This window comes from Alexandromys fortis, unplaced genomic scaffold, assembly GCF_014885135.2.
Source record: "Alexandromys fortis isolate MF-2015 unplaced genomic scaffold, M_Fortis_MF-2015_v1.1 scaffold_25, whole genome shotgun sequence".
Classification (NCBI taxonomy): Eukaryota; Metazoa; Chordata; class Mammalia; order Rodentia; family Cricetidae; genus Alexandromys; species Alexandromys fortis.
Genome location: NW_026067904.1, coordinates 10019721 through 10036470, shown reverse-complemented (window position 1 = coordinate 10036470; position 16750 = coordinate 10019721). Strand labels below are relative to the sequence as shown.

Below are 16750 nucleotides of genomic sequence, written 5' to 3'. Positions count from 1 at the left end.
TCAGCCAAACAGTGATATATGGCCAAAGGCCTAAAGATAATGAGTAAGTATGAGTGCTTGGAGGAAAAGCTATGTAGTCAAAGAAACCATAAGTACACCAGCTCTAACATAGGAGCTTTTGTAGTCATTACCAGATTCATGGATGCTAGGAGTGAATGGTAAGTGTATCAAGAAATGAGGAGAGAGATCGGGTGGAGGGATCAGGTCTTGAGCATTATAGGCCTTGTACATACTTGGATGTTTATTCTAAATAGGAACAAGACAAAGTTTTAAAATGTTTATTCTGACCTCTGTTTAAAAAGTAGAATGTTGCCAGGCAGTGTTGGCTCACATCTTTAATCCCAGCACTCAGGAGGAAGAGGCAGGTGGATCTCTGTGAGTTCAAAGTCAGCCAGAGTGGTCTACAAAGTAAGTTCCAGGACAGGTAGGACACAGAAACCCTGTCTTGAAAAAAACAAAACACACACACACACAAAATCATCAACAACAAAAAAGTAGAATGTTGATGAGTTCTGATTGGAAATGAGAGAGCAATTTGGAGGCAATGTCTATAATCCTGGTGAGAGAAATGGTGATTTGGATTTATGTGCCATTGTTTTGCAGAAGTTGTTGGGCTGTAGGTGTATGTTAAAAGTTAAGACAACAGAATTTCCCAAATGTGAGATAGGAAATAAAAGTCAAGAATATGGAACCCTGATTGCTCTTTGGACTGACGAGGGAGGGGGACTTTATTGGGGGAGGGGGAGGGAAAGGGGAGGCGGCTGGGGGGAAGAGACAGAAATCTTTAAATAATAAATAAATAAATAAATAAATAAATAAATAAATAAATAAAAGAATATCTCCACATTTTGGGCAGCTAGGAGTATGGGAAAGCTGATGGGGTGACCTTTGAGATGTAAGTAAGAGCTTCAGAAGTGGACTTAACTGAATCTGGTATCTTTTATGTATCAGTGTTAAATTTAGCAGGTATGCTTGATTTAGAGATTAATTTGGTAGAAATCAACTTACTTATAGTACTTAAAGATAGGAGAATCAAGATCATCAGTAAAATAAGGGAAGAAAAAACCCTCTAAATTGGGGGCCCTGGGATCTCCAAAGTGATGAGGAATGGTTAGTCTAGGAGGAGTTGAAGGGAAGGAGCAGGAAGTGTTAGGAAAGCAGAGGAATTTATGAGTGTGGTTTCTCACTTTCAAATTTTAAGGAGTGGTCATTTATATCAAATGCTACTGATAGATCAAATCCAAAGAAGCTTATGAATTAATTGATAAGTTTACCAATATGGGTTTTAGTTTAGTTTTATTGGATTGGTAGAATCAAAGCTTGATTGAATAGGTTCATGACTAATTAGGAGGGGAGGAATTGGAGACTGTGGGATGTCTCTTCTGAGAAGTTTGGCTGTAAAGGGGTATGTAGTGCAGTAGTTGGAGGGTCTGCAGGGTTAAGGAATTTATTTTCCTTTTTTTAAAAAATTAAAAGAGTAGTACATCTTTAGATACTAATAGGAATAGTTAATAGAAAAAATATGGTAGCTTAAACAGAAGGAGGATCAAAAACATCAGCAGCAATATCCTTGGGAGAAAAGGGAAAAAAGGAATTGTCTGTGTGTGTGTGTGTGTGTGTGTGTGTGTGTGTGTGTGTGTGTGTGTAAGGGCTCCATTGCCTTTAGATCAGTGCGTGAACACTTCTTCTGTAGCAAGAAGGGAAAATTGGGAAGGTCTTTACAGTTTGTATTCTTAAGGAAATGGTGAACATCAGCTGAGAGTAAGAATGGTAGAAGTGTCAGGATTGAAGGAGGAGGAGAGAGGGGATGCTTGTTTGAGCTTCTGAAACTGAGTAGGCTCCCAATTCTAGACTCAGGTTTTTCTCTTCCAGTTGTGAGCAGGCTTTTTGTGAATGACCTAGAAAATATAATGTGTTTTCCAGGACATCTTTGGAGAACACCCTGCATCTATCTTGTAATTAAAAGCACTGCTCTATGGAACATGTTTTGTAACATTGTCTTGATTTTTTTCCCCTATTTTTGTTTTTGTCAAGTACATTTCAAACATCACACATTTATCAAGTGCCCACTGTGTATAAAGTCTGTGTGTTAATCTTAGAGTATATAAAGTAAAAAAAAAATGGTTTCTGTTGCTCAGGAGACCATACCATTTCATTTCCTAGAGCTATTTGAGATTGGTTATGGTGAAGTCAAAGTTGGCTTCTTTGGAATAGTAGTAATTCTAATTCTCCAATACTGTCAGACCTCATCCACATTGCTTGATGAAATTGAAAATTTATGAGTGTTTATTATTCAGTGAACATCTTTTTGTAGGTATTTCTATATTTGAGACAAGGTTTCATGTAGTGGAGGCTGGCTTTGATCTCTTAATCTTCTGCCTTCTTCCCCTGAGTACTGGGATTATAGGTCTGTACCACCACCTAGCCAGCCAACCCAAATCTCAGAGTTGTGATAGCACGTGTACTTGTGCTGCAGAAGAAAACACCCAGTAGCTCAGGCGGTGGGTGGCATCTGAGAGTTCCTGCTTTTCTGTTACTGTGGATGATAGAACGTAGGACCTTGCTCATGCCAGGTAAGCCTTCTACTGTCCCAGTCCTCACCCAGCTCACATCTCCACCCTCTCCGCCTTGGAGACAGGGTCCCAATTCAGACTGTCCTTAAACTCATTTTGTAATCCAGGCAGGTCTTGGTCTCTACCTGCTCAGCCTCCCTAGTAGCTGGAGTTATAGGCTTGCATCACTAAACCTATCATATTGTTAGGCAATTCTGATAGTGTTCCCTGGAATAAGATTCCCTTGCTAGGATTAATACTGAGCTAAAATATGTATCTATTTACTTTATTATTAAATTATAATTTTATACATATACAGCGTGTATTTTGGTGCTTCTCCTGCCCCCAACTCCTCCTCCCTATAAAATCTGTTTCCCCTGTTCAGTAGGTTGGGTTCTTTTAGTAGCCCATAGACCTTAATCTGGACCTTCTGTATGATCCTGACTTCGGAATTAACCTTTATGTTGACCTTATAGATATGTTATGGAACCCGCTATATCATTTTTTCACACAACTGTGGTTAATAACTGTGGTGTCTAGAAATCTTTAAAAACATTTTATAAACTAAAAAATTGAAATTTCCTATATAGTTTGGATGGAATATTGTTTATATGCTTCTTGCCTGGAATGTTATCAAATTGTAGGTTTATATAGGTGTATCTGGATTTAGGCAGAGTTCCTAATAGGATCCTCTAGAAAGAAAGCTTTTTTGTGATTTTCTTTTTCTCTAGCAAATGTATATATTTATAAACATATACATATATACATATATGTATATACACATCTGTAGCAAATATATGTGTATATACATTTGCATGCACATGAAAATATATACTCATACTATATATATATATACATATTTGCAACAGAAAACAAACTATCAGAAGAAAAGTTTATATATGTATATATACACATATATATTTGCTATAGACCTTTTGAAATTCAAAATAGTTCTTTTTTGTTCTAAAATTTTTCCCATATCTTCTATAGTAGGGCTTTTTGGGACATTTCCCGAATGTATTACAGAAGAATAAATACTGCCTTTGTGTTTGCATGATTGATTTGCCCTGAAACATTGTTTGATCTTCACAGCTAATGCCTGTCTTGGAATTATTTATTCTTTCTGCCTAAAATAACTGTCAGTTCCTCAATGGTGCTTAACTCCCTTTTTCATAAAAGGAAAACAGCACAATACCAAAACATATATCCCAAAAGTATCCTATTTGGGAATAGGTGTGAAGGAAAGATGCATGAACCATGGCTTCCAGTGTCTTCTCTACACATACGGTTATGACTATCCAAAGTTGAACTTTTATGAAATACTCATTATTTTTCTAGTTTTCTTTTTAAGTAAGTTATAACTTCTCAGTTCAAAATAGATGAAGTTTTATTACAGATATGCATGCATATTTCATGATGTTTTAAAGTATTTTCCTTCATGTTCTCCTCCCTAGTTTCTGATGAAGAACAATCAGTAGTTTATGTTCCAGGTATGACATCTACATTAAAGTTCTTAAACTTCCCTTGTTTCTTAATTGTTAGGAGAAAATTAAATATTGAGACAACAACCTTGTATGTGCAATTGGATATGGAACAATTCATTTCTATATAATTAAAAACAAATTTAAAAAACAAATGTTTGTGAATATTTGACTATAACTTCTTAAGATTTGAATATTGGTTCTTTTTAGGGTCTGGCTGGGCAAGTCAGCATTTATGGTTTATACAATGTGTCATTTATTAAAGAAAAGAGATTCTTTTTGAAATTTTACATCTCATATCTCAAAAGAAAATATGAAAAGTTGATCCAGATTAAATACAAGTCTTTATGCTTACTGACTGTTCAGTTGGATGAGTAATCAAGCAGAATCATTGAAGGTACTCAGGGTAAAAACCATCTGGTTCCTTGATGTCCCATGCCATCTCAGTATGTTGTAACTTATTGCTTTTAATGTGATCTAAAAATCCTTCCAGTACCTAACTGAATTACAGAATTTTCTATAAGTAACCTTTTTGTGATTGTGTGCACACAAGCACACACACACGTGCACTTTAAATTGAAATTTATAAATTTTTTCTCATCAGGTCCAATAAAGTACATGATACCAAGAGAGGGTTAATGGGGGATGTGGGGAAGCTGAAAAGATTAAGATCAAATCTGAAGTCTTGTTTAATGAACATTCTTAGGAATATCCACAGAAGGAAATACAAGATCAAGACTCAAGTTGATAAATCCAAAAGTTGATGTTAAAGTTAAGGCTTCCAGGGTGACTGATGCTTCCATGGAGTCTTTAAAAGGTGCAGGAGATTTGGTAGCTGAACAGGTCAGTAATCTTTTTTTTTTATATTTGTTTTTCTGTGTGTGTGTGTGTGTGTGTGTGTGTGTGTGTGTGTGTGTACGTACACGAGTGCATGAGTTGGGTTGGGTGGTAGTGGTGGGTGTGAAAATGAGTACATATGTGTGTGCATGTGTGGAAACCAAAGTTAGGTATCCTCCTCATCCTCTACCCCTCTAACACTCTACTTTGTTGGTTTTTTTGGGGGTGGAGTGGGATGGGGTGGGGTGGGATGGGTTTGTATTTTGTTTATAACACAGGTCTCATACTGAACCCAGAGCTCGCCCTGGTCAGTCTCCATCCTTTACAGCCCCCTCTAGTAGCAAAGTTACAGGCAAGTGCTACTCTGTCCTCATTTGAACTCAGATGCTCATGCTTGAGATACAGGCACTTCATTGACTAAGCCGTCTCCTGAGCTTGTTGGTTTTTATACATAATGCTCAATAAGACACAAAAACCTTTAAAAGATGGCCTGTAGAAGACACAAACCTTTTGTGGCCCTTGATAGTGCTAAGTATCAACATAAAGTATCTGGACTTCTTGAGAGTTTTGCTCTAAAATGTATAATAGATGTGCTCTAAGTCTTTGCCAAGAAAATGTATTATCTTACTGTGTCTCAAAAGGTTTAAATTTTCCATGTTCCTCTTTTCTGGCACTCATGAGTAAGTTAAATTCACTATTTTTATGGTTAGGTATTGTTTGTGTTTTTTTTTCTCAAAATTTATTAGTTGATGGATGATACTTTCATATTAGAATGAAGCTTATATTAGGAAAATCAGTCTGCATTTTTATGACCTAGACTTAGAAAATAATGTCATTAAAATTTTTCAGAGTTTGTTTTGTTCTGTATTTTAGAATAACAAAACTAAACATTTTTGCTTTGTTTTGTTTTGAACCAGTGTCTCAAATATATGAATTAGGCTTTGAATTTGTTGTGTAACTGAGTCTGACCTTGAGCTCATTATTTTCTTGCCTCTGCCCCCCCCCCCAATACTGGGATCGCAGTAAAACTCTGGATGTATCACAGATTTATTTTATTTTATGTGTGTGAGTGTTTTGCCTGCACATATGTTTGACTAGTGCCAAAGGAGCCCAGAAGAGGACATGGGATCCATTGGAATTGGAGTTACAGATGGTTGTGAGTCACCCTGTGTGTGGCGGGAATTGACCCCAGGTCTTCTGCAAGAACACCAAGCATTCTTAAGCATTGACCCATCTTTCCAGCTCATCTTTCTTTATTATTCTTTTATTTTTTGTCATCTTTTTTGCATATACATATGTTGTGCCTATCCATGTATTCATATTTGTGTGTATGAAGGCCTGAACTTGACACCAAATTTCTTCCTCAGTTCCTCTCTACTTTGTTTTTGAGGCAGGATATTATGTTGAACCCAGATATAGCCAAATATGGCTAATCTAGCTAGCCAGTTTCCTCAGGGGATCCTCTGTCTTTGCTTCCCAACTGCTGGGAATAGAGGTGGCCACCATTGCCTGCCTAGTTTTATGTGACTTGGGGGCTCCTGACTTTTACAGTGCTAACATTCTTTGTCTACTGAACTACTTTCCCTGCCAACAGTTCTTGTTTTTATAGGCCATTGACTAGTTTTGCCCTTTTCTTTGTCTTCATAATGGTATCTGCACATTCCTTTGGTGTATGTCTTTTTCTGTTTGTTTTAACTGCTGTATTTCAAATGAAATTCACTTTATTGTAATGCTATAACTATTGTTAAATTTTCTTTCCTCAATCAAAGTTTGACATTAGTGTTTGTAATCTAGGGTTCATGGGCAGAATCTTCTTTCTTATGGTGTGTGACATTTTCTGGGGGGAAACTGATCAATCTGTTATCTATCCTAGATAAGACAAGGACAACAGACTCAGTCTAGCTTGGTGAATCAGTGAGTTTACTGGGATGATTTACAAGAGCATGCAAAATTCCAAGGCAGCTACATCACCAAAATGTACCCCACTATGGGTGACAACTCAGAACAGTTATGCCCTGGAGGTCCCTCCTCAACTTGTAGGCAGCAACTCTCTCCTCAGGTACTGTGTCCTGCCCTTAAAATTTTGGGAGCAGTAGGACTTTGTGAGGTGCACTTCCTGAGCCTTGGAAGACTTAAGCTTCTTCAGTCCCTCAAAAATAGGGCTTCATTTTGAAGGAGGCAGCTATACAACAGCTTGTTTTATAAATAAATTTTTTTTAACCCCTGGGTAGGCTTATGTTTTGAGGTATTGCCTATGACTGCTTTTGTAGAATCACAGAGTAGCTATAGTGACTATTACCCCCCAAAGCCCAAAATAGCCCAAACATTTATGGTCAGACTAGTTGGAGAAAGTGTTTTACAATTCCTAATGTCATGCAGACATTTTTGATATGTATTACTAATGATTGTCTGGCAGTGAACAGGATTTGGTGGTGAACAATGCGTCTTTTCAGATGGCTTTAGGAGTAGAAATGGTGCATTGCCGTGTTTCTTCTGTTAGTTGATGCTGGTATGAGCACTGCAGCACACCCAGAAAGGCATAAATGAAAGCCATTAGCTAGTTACGCTTCTTCCAGCTGTTGTATTGTTTCATTTGCATAGTTTCCTATTTTATTCTGTAGTTGTGTTTAAACACTCTGACCAAAAGCAACGTGGGAAAGAAATGGTTTATTTAGCACACACTTCCAGGTCATAGTCCCAAAAAAGGGAAAACAGAACAGGGAGTTAAGCAGGAACTTCAAGCAGAGTCTATGGAGGAATACCACTTACTGACTTGGCTCTTTGACTTACAGACCAAAATAATCCATCTCATTTATGCAACTTTATTCCTGTGGCATGGAAATAATCTTAGGGACTCTGTAAATTATTTACTTAGTGGGTTTTTGTTGTTTTTTAAAATAAAATTTCATTTACAAACATATGTAGTAAGCTAATTTTGTCTTTCAGGTGTAGTTTTCACCTGTCCTACATAAAGCAATGTATTTTTATTTTTCAGTAATGTTTGGTTTTATATGTTTGGAACTTTATATAAACACACATACAATATCTATTATAGAATTAAGTGTTTTGCTTTTCAGTCTATTCGTGAGAATTCTTGATGCTGTATATGGAACTTTTAAGCTTCTCTTACCGATGTAAAGTTTCTTTTACTAACATGTCACCACTTGTTCAATCATTTTAACCAGGAAACTTAATTGGAGAGATGGCCAGCGTTTCAGAGCACTGGCTACTATTTCAGAGGTCCCAGTTTCAAATCTCAGTAACCACATGGTGAATATCGACTACCTGTAACTATGTATAGCACCAAGAATTCTGGGTTCTCCAGTGACTCCTTGAATTTCATGGGTTTAAAGATCCCTCTGAAGTTGTTACAGTACTGGAGAAAACCCACTCTACTACAAAACACAGTAGCATTGTTGAATGGAGGGTTGCTTGTTGGTTCCCAGCTGCCCAGCCACAAAATAACCGTTCAGAAAACCATATTATTTGCAATACTGTTTGGCCAATAGCTTAAGCGTATTTCTGGATAAAATCATATCCTAAACTAACCCATTTCTGTTATTATGTAATAATGGCTGTGACTTACCTGCTAAAGTTTTCAGCATCTGTCTCAGGCAGAGGACCCATGGCTTCTCCCTAACTCCACCTTCCTTCTCCCATTCTATAGGCCAAGCCATTTTTTAATCCATTAACCAATAAAAGAAACATATAGACAGAAGGACCTCCCACATCATAGCATAGTGTTTAAGACCACAGCCCATCTTTGCACCCCATTCTGTTATGTGGCTGCTATAACCTTGGCCAATCTGGATACTCTTAAAGAACTGAAACAATGCCTGCCTAATTGCACTGCTATTAAAATAATATGGAGTAACAGGTAAAAAGTACTTATCACATTCTTAGCATGTGATAAACACTAGAGGTAAATTCCAAGTCTTCTTAGATCTGTCCCTTCTGAATTCTGATTTTTTAAAGATCTACAGCTTCATGTCTTAAAACAGTCTTGACTACAGTGTCAGATATTCTTAGTGTCTTCCAATGTCACCCGAGCATTCTTTCTCAAAAAGTACTTAACAATTGTTTATAGTAAAAAAAAAAATTAACAAGAAGTGTTTTATTCTAGAATTTCTACAAGGAAGGAATGAAGAGTGCATCACTGAAAGATTTATGTCTTGAAGACAAAAGGCGCATTGCCAACTTAATTAAAGAACTGGCCAGGTGAGACAACACCTTATATTAGATGCATCTATAGATGAGACAGCTCATTTTAAGAGTAGAATATTGCTAATACATTTGATGTCTATGGTGTTTTGAATAAGATCATAGATTCAAATGCTTGGTCACCAGGGAGTGACATTGTTTGAAGGGATTAGGAGGTGTGGCCTTGTTGGAGAAAGAGTGTCACTGGAGCTGGACTTTGGTGTTTCAGAAGTTCAAGCCAGGTGTGGAAGCTGTTTCTCTTCCTCTTTCCTGCAGATCTGGGTGTGGAACTCTCAGATCCTTCTCTAGTACCATGTCTGCCCATGTGTTGTCATGCTGAGAATGGACTATACCTCTGAAACTATAAGCAAGCCCCAATAATTAAATGCTTTCCCTTTTAAGAGATCCTATGGTCATGGTTCTTTTCATAGCAGTAGAGCACTGACTAAGACAATGTGTCATTGTTGCCATTTGTCTTATGGAAATAGACTTTTAAAAAAAGATTTTGTATTGCCCAAACAGTCACCTTCAAGTGATTACTCCCAATGACCTAACACCTCACAAAGGCCTCACATTATAAAATTACTGCCACTTCCTACTAGTAACGTAAGTTGGGGACCACATCTTTAACATATGGGACTTTGGACAATGAATCTTAAAACCATAGTGTTATTGTAGGGGAGATTCACTGGAACTATTCAATGTACCTTTGCTCCGAAATTATCACCACTATAGTAAGGTACATCTAAGGAGGGTGTCTCCATCCTATATTGCATGATACTCTAATGGCTACATTATATTTCCCAAAGTGGTTTTATCTTCATTATCACATTAGGATTCTTATTGAAGAATGAGTTTTTCCTTGCCCTATTTATGTCAGTACTTCATTTCTTATTAGTATCAGACTCGATAAACTTCGTATTTTATTATAATATAGAATTCTAGGAATCACAAATAAATGAAGTAGAAAGATGATCTTTTTATTTCTTAAAAAAGGATAACTTTTTATTCTAAGATGACTGTAGATTTTATTGGAGTTGTTATTAATATGTAGAGAACTTACCCACCCTTTACCCAGTGTCCAGTGATGGTAATATTTTGATTAACCACAACTAGAAAACTGACATTCACAGAATTTGTCTCTTATGTACTATCAGTCTTCATTGTAAATTTATCCACAATCACTATAGTCAAAATTCTAAATAGTTCTGTTGTAAGGATTGTTTTGTTTTGTTTTGAGTTTTGAGGTGGTGGGAATTGACTAGGGCCTTGTACACACGGGGAAGTTGTTATACCACTTTAATTGCTCTTAAAAATCTTTGCTTATGTGCATGTGTATGTAGGTATACTTGGAAGCTGGAAAAGAATGTTGGGTTCCCTGGACCTGCAGTCACAGGTGGTTGTTCTTGATGAATGTCCAAGAGGGCTTTAAAAACACCTGTAATTTTAACTCTTTTAATTTGCAGTGAGGACCTCTTTTTCTTTGTTTTGTTTTCTTGGTGTCTTTCTTTAGTCCTTTTGAATATAACATTTCATCCAAATTTTTGTTGTTACTCCTTTACTGAAGACAAACTTGCCTCAGCCTGCTAGAACTGGTCAAGACACAAGCTATTCCGCCCACCAGTCCTTCTCTGTATACCTTCTTTTCCCTGTTTATTCACAGATCAGTCCCCACTACTCTCTGCCTTTGTTTTCCTGTCTCCCCTCTGGTTTTCTTCTTGTTGGCCTTTTCTTTCTATTTGAATGTTTTCTTTCCTCTGCGTGGGCCTTGACTTCATGCCAGAGCATCCCTCGGTGTATGTATCCTCTTCATTCACCACACACTCTGTCACTGTATGCCCATGCCTTCTTGATAATAACTTTGTTCTTTTTACCTGGGTTTTGATACCCCATACAGGGCTGCTGACTGAGTGTTTGTCCTTCTTAGCTTTTTGCATTTTGATAACCTGTTTAAGGTTAATTTGATATGAATACTGTGTTGATTCCTCATTGGCTATGTTTGTCAGCAACTGCCTCCAAATACTGCATAGATCTCCCATCATGCTTGGGATCTGAGTCTCCATGCTACACCACCACTATCTCCTAGTTCATTTCACCTTACTTAGGTCCTATTGTAGCATATGTGACTGGCTTTCTCCCCAGAATGCTCTTCTTACCTGCCTGAGTCTATACCTCCTAATAGAGTCCTGCATAGATACTCTTTTACATCTCCCTGGGTTCTGGTACCTGCTCTGAGCAACTCCTCTGTGCAGATGTCATCATTATATTCAGATTCTGATTATCCCCAATCCTGCTCAGTATTCAAGAAGAAAATACAAAGTAAAATGAAGAGAGAGGAAATGAAAGCTCAAATTTCATTCTGAAGAGATAAAAATTGTGTTCTTTATAAAAAAAGATGTTTAAATGTAGTTGCTGATTTATGAGAAAAATTTGCTTTACAAATCACATCATATAAAATAATACAAAATTGTTGTAAAAGGAGCAGTGGGCCGCTTTCCGCCGCCCGGCTAGCTTTACCCGAAATAATTACATGGAAACTGTATTCATTTAAACACTGCCTGGCCCATTAGTTCTAACCTCTTAGTGGCTTACTCTCACATATTAGTTTAACCCATCTCCATTAATGTGTATTGCCACTTTACTATGGCTTACCAGCATGAGTCTAATCAGTGTCCGTCTTGGAGAGAAGAGCCATGGTGTCTGCCTGACTCTGCTCTTCTTCCCAGAATTCTCTTCTGTCTACTCCACCCTCCTAAGGGCTGACCTATTAAAAGGCCAAGGCAGCTTCTTTATTCAACCAATGAAAACAACACATAGAAAGAAGATCTTCCTACACCACAAAATCTGCTGCTTTTGTGCTTAGCTTGCCTTGGTCTAATATATCGTTTTTTTTAAATGAATAGACTCAATTTTGATTAAATAGAAAATAATGCTGAAGTCTTAATAGGAAATGGTTACACTGTAGTTTTAAAAGTTGTGTTAATTCCTATCTTTTTAGAAAAAAAATAACCATAAGAGATTGCTTGTACCTTGTATAAGGTCAAATCAAATGGAGAAAAGTGCCAAAAGCATTAAAAAATGACATATTTCTGTGACATATTTAAATACACCTACTTAAGCTTCGGCTTGGATGCAAAGCTATTGGTATTGTTTAAGGAGCCACATCACTGAGATTGGTTGGCAGCTACACTGGCCTTCAGCAGAGTGTATTCAGAGGGATCTGGCATTCAGTAGCTCTCAGCAAGCCTACAGAACAAGCAGTGTCATTTGTCCTTTTTTCAGTTGTAGATTAATATATAAATGCATAATGTTTGCTTATTTTTCAAATATTACTTTTGATGTTTAAAGCATCTTTATAAGAACTATTCCCAAGCCCTGCATCTCTCCCTTTTTTGAAATATGGTCTTGAGTTTGGTAATGTGATGTGGGAAAACATATTTGTATCTTGGACAGGTCCTCATACAGGCTCTTTATGGGAACCTCCTGTTTAATATCTGTACTGATGCTATGGAACAAGGGCTCAGAAAGACACCTCTCAGCTCCACAGAAAAATAAAATCTCAATATTCAGTAGGTCCCATTTATTCAATGTTGCCCTTAATGTCTGTGCTGCTGAGGTTATACATAGGAAGTGATCTCCTGTGCCCATATGTTGTAGAGTACTTCCCACTTTCTCTTCTATCAGGTTCAGTGGGTTCAGATTGATATTGAGGTCTTTGATCCATTTGGACTTGAGTTTTGTGCATGGTGATAGATATGGATCTATCTTCTACAGATTGACATCCAGTTGTACCAGCACCATTTGTTGAAGATGCTTTCTTTTTTCCATTGTATACTTTTAGCTCCTTTATCGAAAAGTTAAAAGTCCATCTTTTCTTACAAAAACAAAATAAAACAAACAAACCAGATGCACCATTAGTTTCTCATTGTAAAGTAAGTTGATCATTATTTTATATTTAAAAAAAACATTTATTATAACTTCTAGGTAAGAATGAAATGTACATTACTCTACAATAGAAATACTAGACTTCGATTTTTCAGTAACTTAAGAGTTTTTATTTCCTTTTTTGAAACTTTAATCATTTGGGGTTTGGGGATGACATACAATAGTCCTTATAATTAATTACATAGAAATTGTAAGAAAAGATGGACTTTTAACTTCCTGTAGACAGAAAGTCATTAATAGTGCAGAAGAACTGGTATTCAAAACTTCATTTTAGATAGTCCATTCTGAAATCTGTCACTCAAAGAATATGTTTTAAATAATTAATGCTCACTTAACAGTCTTTCTTCTAGTCTGACCACAATGTGCCATCTATATGAAGTTAATTTTTCTGTTAGAAGCACTTTTTCCCTTTTGTGTGACATTCGCACACAGCCCTATGAGTGTGAACAACCTTTCCTGACTTGCATGGATTTATTCTGACTCATGCTTGACCCACATTTGGTTATGAAAGATTGATGGACTATCACTATAGGTCCATTGATACAATATATACCCTATCCTGTAGCATTTGGTCTTTTCTCAGTTTTCTGTTTAATGTATTTTGTCCATGTGCTTATGGACCTTGATTCTCTGCCATAGTTCATTTTGTATACTGTTGTGCCTTAGTTAGGATTTCTATTACTGCAATGAAACACCATGACCAAGAAGCAAGTCGGGAAAGAAAGGATTTATTTGACTTACACCTCCACAATCCTGTTGATCACTGAATGAAATAAGGCACTGAACTCAAATGGGTCAAGATCCTGGAGGCGGGAGCTGATTCTGAAGAGAGCTGCTTACTGGCTTATTTCTCCTGGCTTGCTTAGCCTGATTCCTTTTTTTAAAAATTGATTTTATTGAGATATACATTTTTCTCTTCTCCCCTCCTTGCCTCTCCCATCTCTTTCAACCCTTTCCCATGGTCCCCATGCTTCCAGTTTACTTAGGAGATCTTGTCTTTTTCTACTTCTCAGGTAGATTAGATTCATATATGTCTCTCTTAGGGTCCTCATTGTTTTCTAGGTTCTCCAGGATTGTGATTTGTACTCAGCCTGATTTCTTATAGAACCCACGATCACCAGTCCAGGGGTGGCACCACCCACATGAATTGGGCTCTCCACCATTGATCACTAATTGAGAAAATGCCTTACATCTAGATCTCATGGAGGCATTTCCTCAATTGAGGTTTCTTCCTCCCTGATGACTCTTGCTTCTATCAAGTTGATACCAAAAACTGGTCAGTACTTCCCTTCAATTTAACAAAGCTAGTCATTTGGTCAAGAAACTGCTCTTGCCTGGACTTCTTGATGGTATGCTGTATGAACTAGACATACAAGACCCATAGAAGAGTGACTTCTAAACTTGCCAAGATAAAATGAGATGGTTCTTCAGGATTCCCACTTCGCAGAGGAAACCGCCAGACATTCTAAAGGATGCAAAAGAAAACAACTGATGAACATTGCCAATCCAAGGCAGAACAGATCTTCAAATTTCCTGCTTCACTAAAAAGTCTGCCAGATGCTCTGGACCTGTAAGCTGAAGATGGATGCCCTAACGTTCCAGAAGAACTTTAGGTGATAGTTCAGGCAGCAAGATATCTCTGTCAATTCTAGAGTTTTGGAAGTTGCTTACAATACACTTACTGTTTACTTAGGTAATATTATATCCTTCTGGGTCTTTTCTGTAGTTGAAGACTAGATACTTATAGTTTTCCTTAGTTATGATAGAGGATAAATTAGATATATAGCTTAAACTCGCAAAGGTAGACCAGTTGATAGAATATTTTATTAAATTTTGCTAAATACAAATGGAATAAATATTTTTAATATGGTTCTCCCTTGATAACTGTTTTGTTATATAATTTTACAATGTTAAAATTAAAACCTTCCTTTTTAATTAGACCGAAAATGGGAGATGATATGGGATGTCCTTATCGTTCCTAAGGTGTAACTATGTGTTTTTCTTATTGATTGATAAGTAAAGCTGTTTCAGCCAATGGCCAGACATAATATACCTAGGTGGGAAATCAAAACAAAGATAGGGAGAGAAAAAAAAAAGGCAGGGTCAAGGAGGCACCTTGTTGCTGCCAAAGAAGAGAGATGCCAGCAGCAAGAGGAAAGATACCAGAACAGAGGTAATGCCATAGCCATGTGGCAAAACACAGATCAGTAAAAAGGTGTTAATTTTAGGTATAGCTAGCCAGTAAAAAAACTAAGCCATTGGCCAAACAATTATATATAATATATATTAGCCTCTGAGTGACTATTCCATAAGCGACTACAGCGACCCAATGGGCAGAGAAAAATTGATCCAGTGGAATTGAACAAGTTGAAGAAAGTCCCATTTATAATTGTTTTTTTAAGTATTCTTCAATCTGTGACAGTGTTTTATTCCTTCTTGACCTTGTCACTTTCAATGAGTAGTAGTCATATGTTGTGGAGAATTTTCCTAAGTATGGATTTGTCTGTTTTCTCTTATTAAGATTCAAGCACTGCATTTATAACAAGAGTAGGAAAGAAGTGGTATGCTTTTTGCTGACTCTGGATGAGGTGGGGACTTACTGCTCCATGTTTCTGCATTATGAACTTGATTTTCCATGTTATAAATAGTACATATTGTAATTCTGTGGGCTATAATCTAACGCTGATTAATTTTTTGTTATTAAACTTGCTCCAGCTTAGGAAATGGAAAAGGAATTGTGAGGAAAATAAGTGCAAAACCATGTAGGTAAGCATATGTAATTATATAATTAAGTCTAATGACTTAAAGGATATTATTGCTTATCTTACAATAATAAAGATGTAGAACAAACTGAAAACACGGGACTTTAAAATAGAGCTGAGATGGAAGAGTTAACAAATTAGCCTAAGTTCTAAGGAGATCTGTGTTGCCCAGGAAAGGCAGCAGTGAGTACTAACATACCTGGACAACCTGGAAACAAATGGGATTTTCAGCTAAAGTCTGTGGGAGAGGTCATCATTGGGCAGGTAAGGGTGGGATTTCCTGGGACAGCAAATATTCCCTGGGACCAAAAAACAAACAAAAAAACAAACTTGTTTTGACAGTGTTTGTTCATAGGCTTTATTTGGAAAAAAAAAAAAAACCTGATTTTTCTTGGTGTAGGTGTTGGAAGGGAAACAGCACTTGCTACAGGGATGACAGGAAAGTTCTCTTGGTGTGGGAGGTCCTTCTGTCTATGTGTTGCTTTTTTTGGTTAATGAATAAAGAAACTGGCTTGGCCTGAAAGGGTAGAACAGTGCTAGGCAGGGAAGACTAAACTGAATGCTGAGAGAAAGGAGGTGGAGTCAGAGAGAAGCCATGGAGCTACTGCTGGAGACAGACATACTGAAACCTTAGCTGGTAAGCCACAGCCACATGGTGATACACAGATTAATAGAAATCAGTTAAATTAATATGTAAGAGTTAGCCAATAAGAAGCTAAAGATAATGGGCCAAACAGCGATTTAATTAATACAGTTTCTGTGTGATTATTTTGGGGCTGAGGAGTCGGGGACCAACAAGTGGATCCCTACTACAAATAGGTTCCCACTTGGCCAACTAAATCCACTTAAAAACCCAAGAGAGCTTGAAAAGGAATTATAGACACAAAAATACAGAGTTTAATACAGCTTCTTGCTGTCTGATGGTGGCATGCAGCAGTTCCTTTAAAAGAGGTTTTCCTGACTTAGCAGTAGC

The 16750-nt window shown here is 37.1% G+C and overlaps 1 protein-coding gene across 7 annotated transcripts in view; it reads left to right on the top strand.

Moving 5' to 3' along the window:
* The window catches only part of Kiaa1328 (KIAA1328 ortholog), a 262267-nt gene that overhangs the window by 6450 nt on the left and 239067 nt on the right, over positions 1 to 16750 (top strand). For 5 of the 7 annotated variants that reach the window (XM_050134867.1, XM_050134866.1, XM_050134871.1 and 2 more), the window contains exons 2-4: positions 4007 to 4042; positions 4740 to 4876; positions 8994 to 9088. In XM_050134867.1, coding sequence (XP_049990824.1) covers positions 4007 to 4042; positions 4740 to 4876; positions 8994 to 9088 — 268 coding nt within the window. Of the gene's footprint in view, positions 1 to 793; positions 2574 to 4006; positions 4043 to 4739; positions 4877 to 8993; positions 9089 to 16750 lie in introns of those variants that run through there. The other 2 variants (XM_050134870.1, XM_050134869.1) reach the window with 2 other exon arrangements.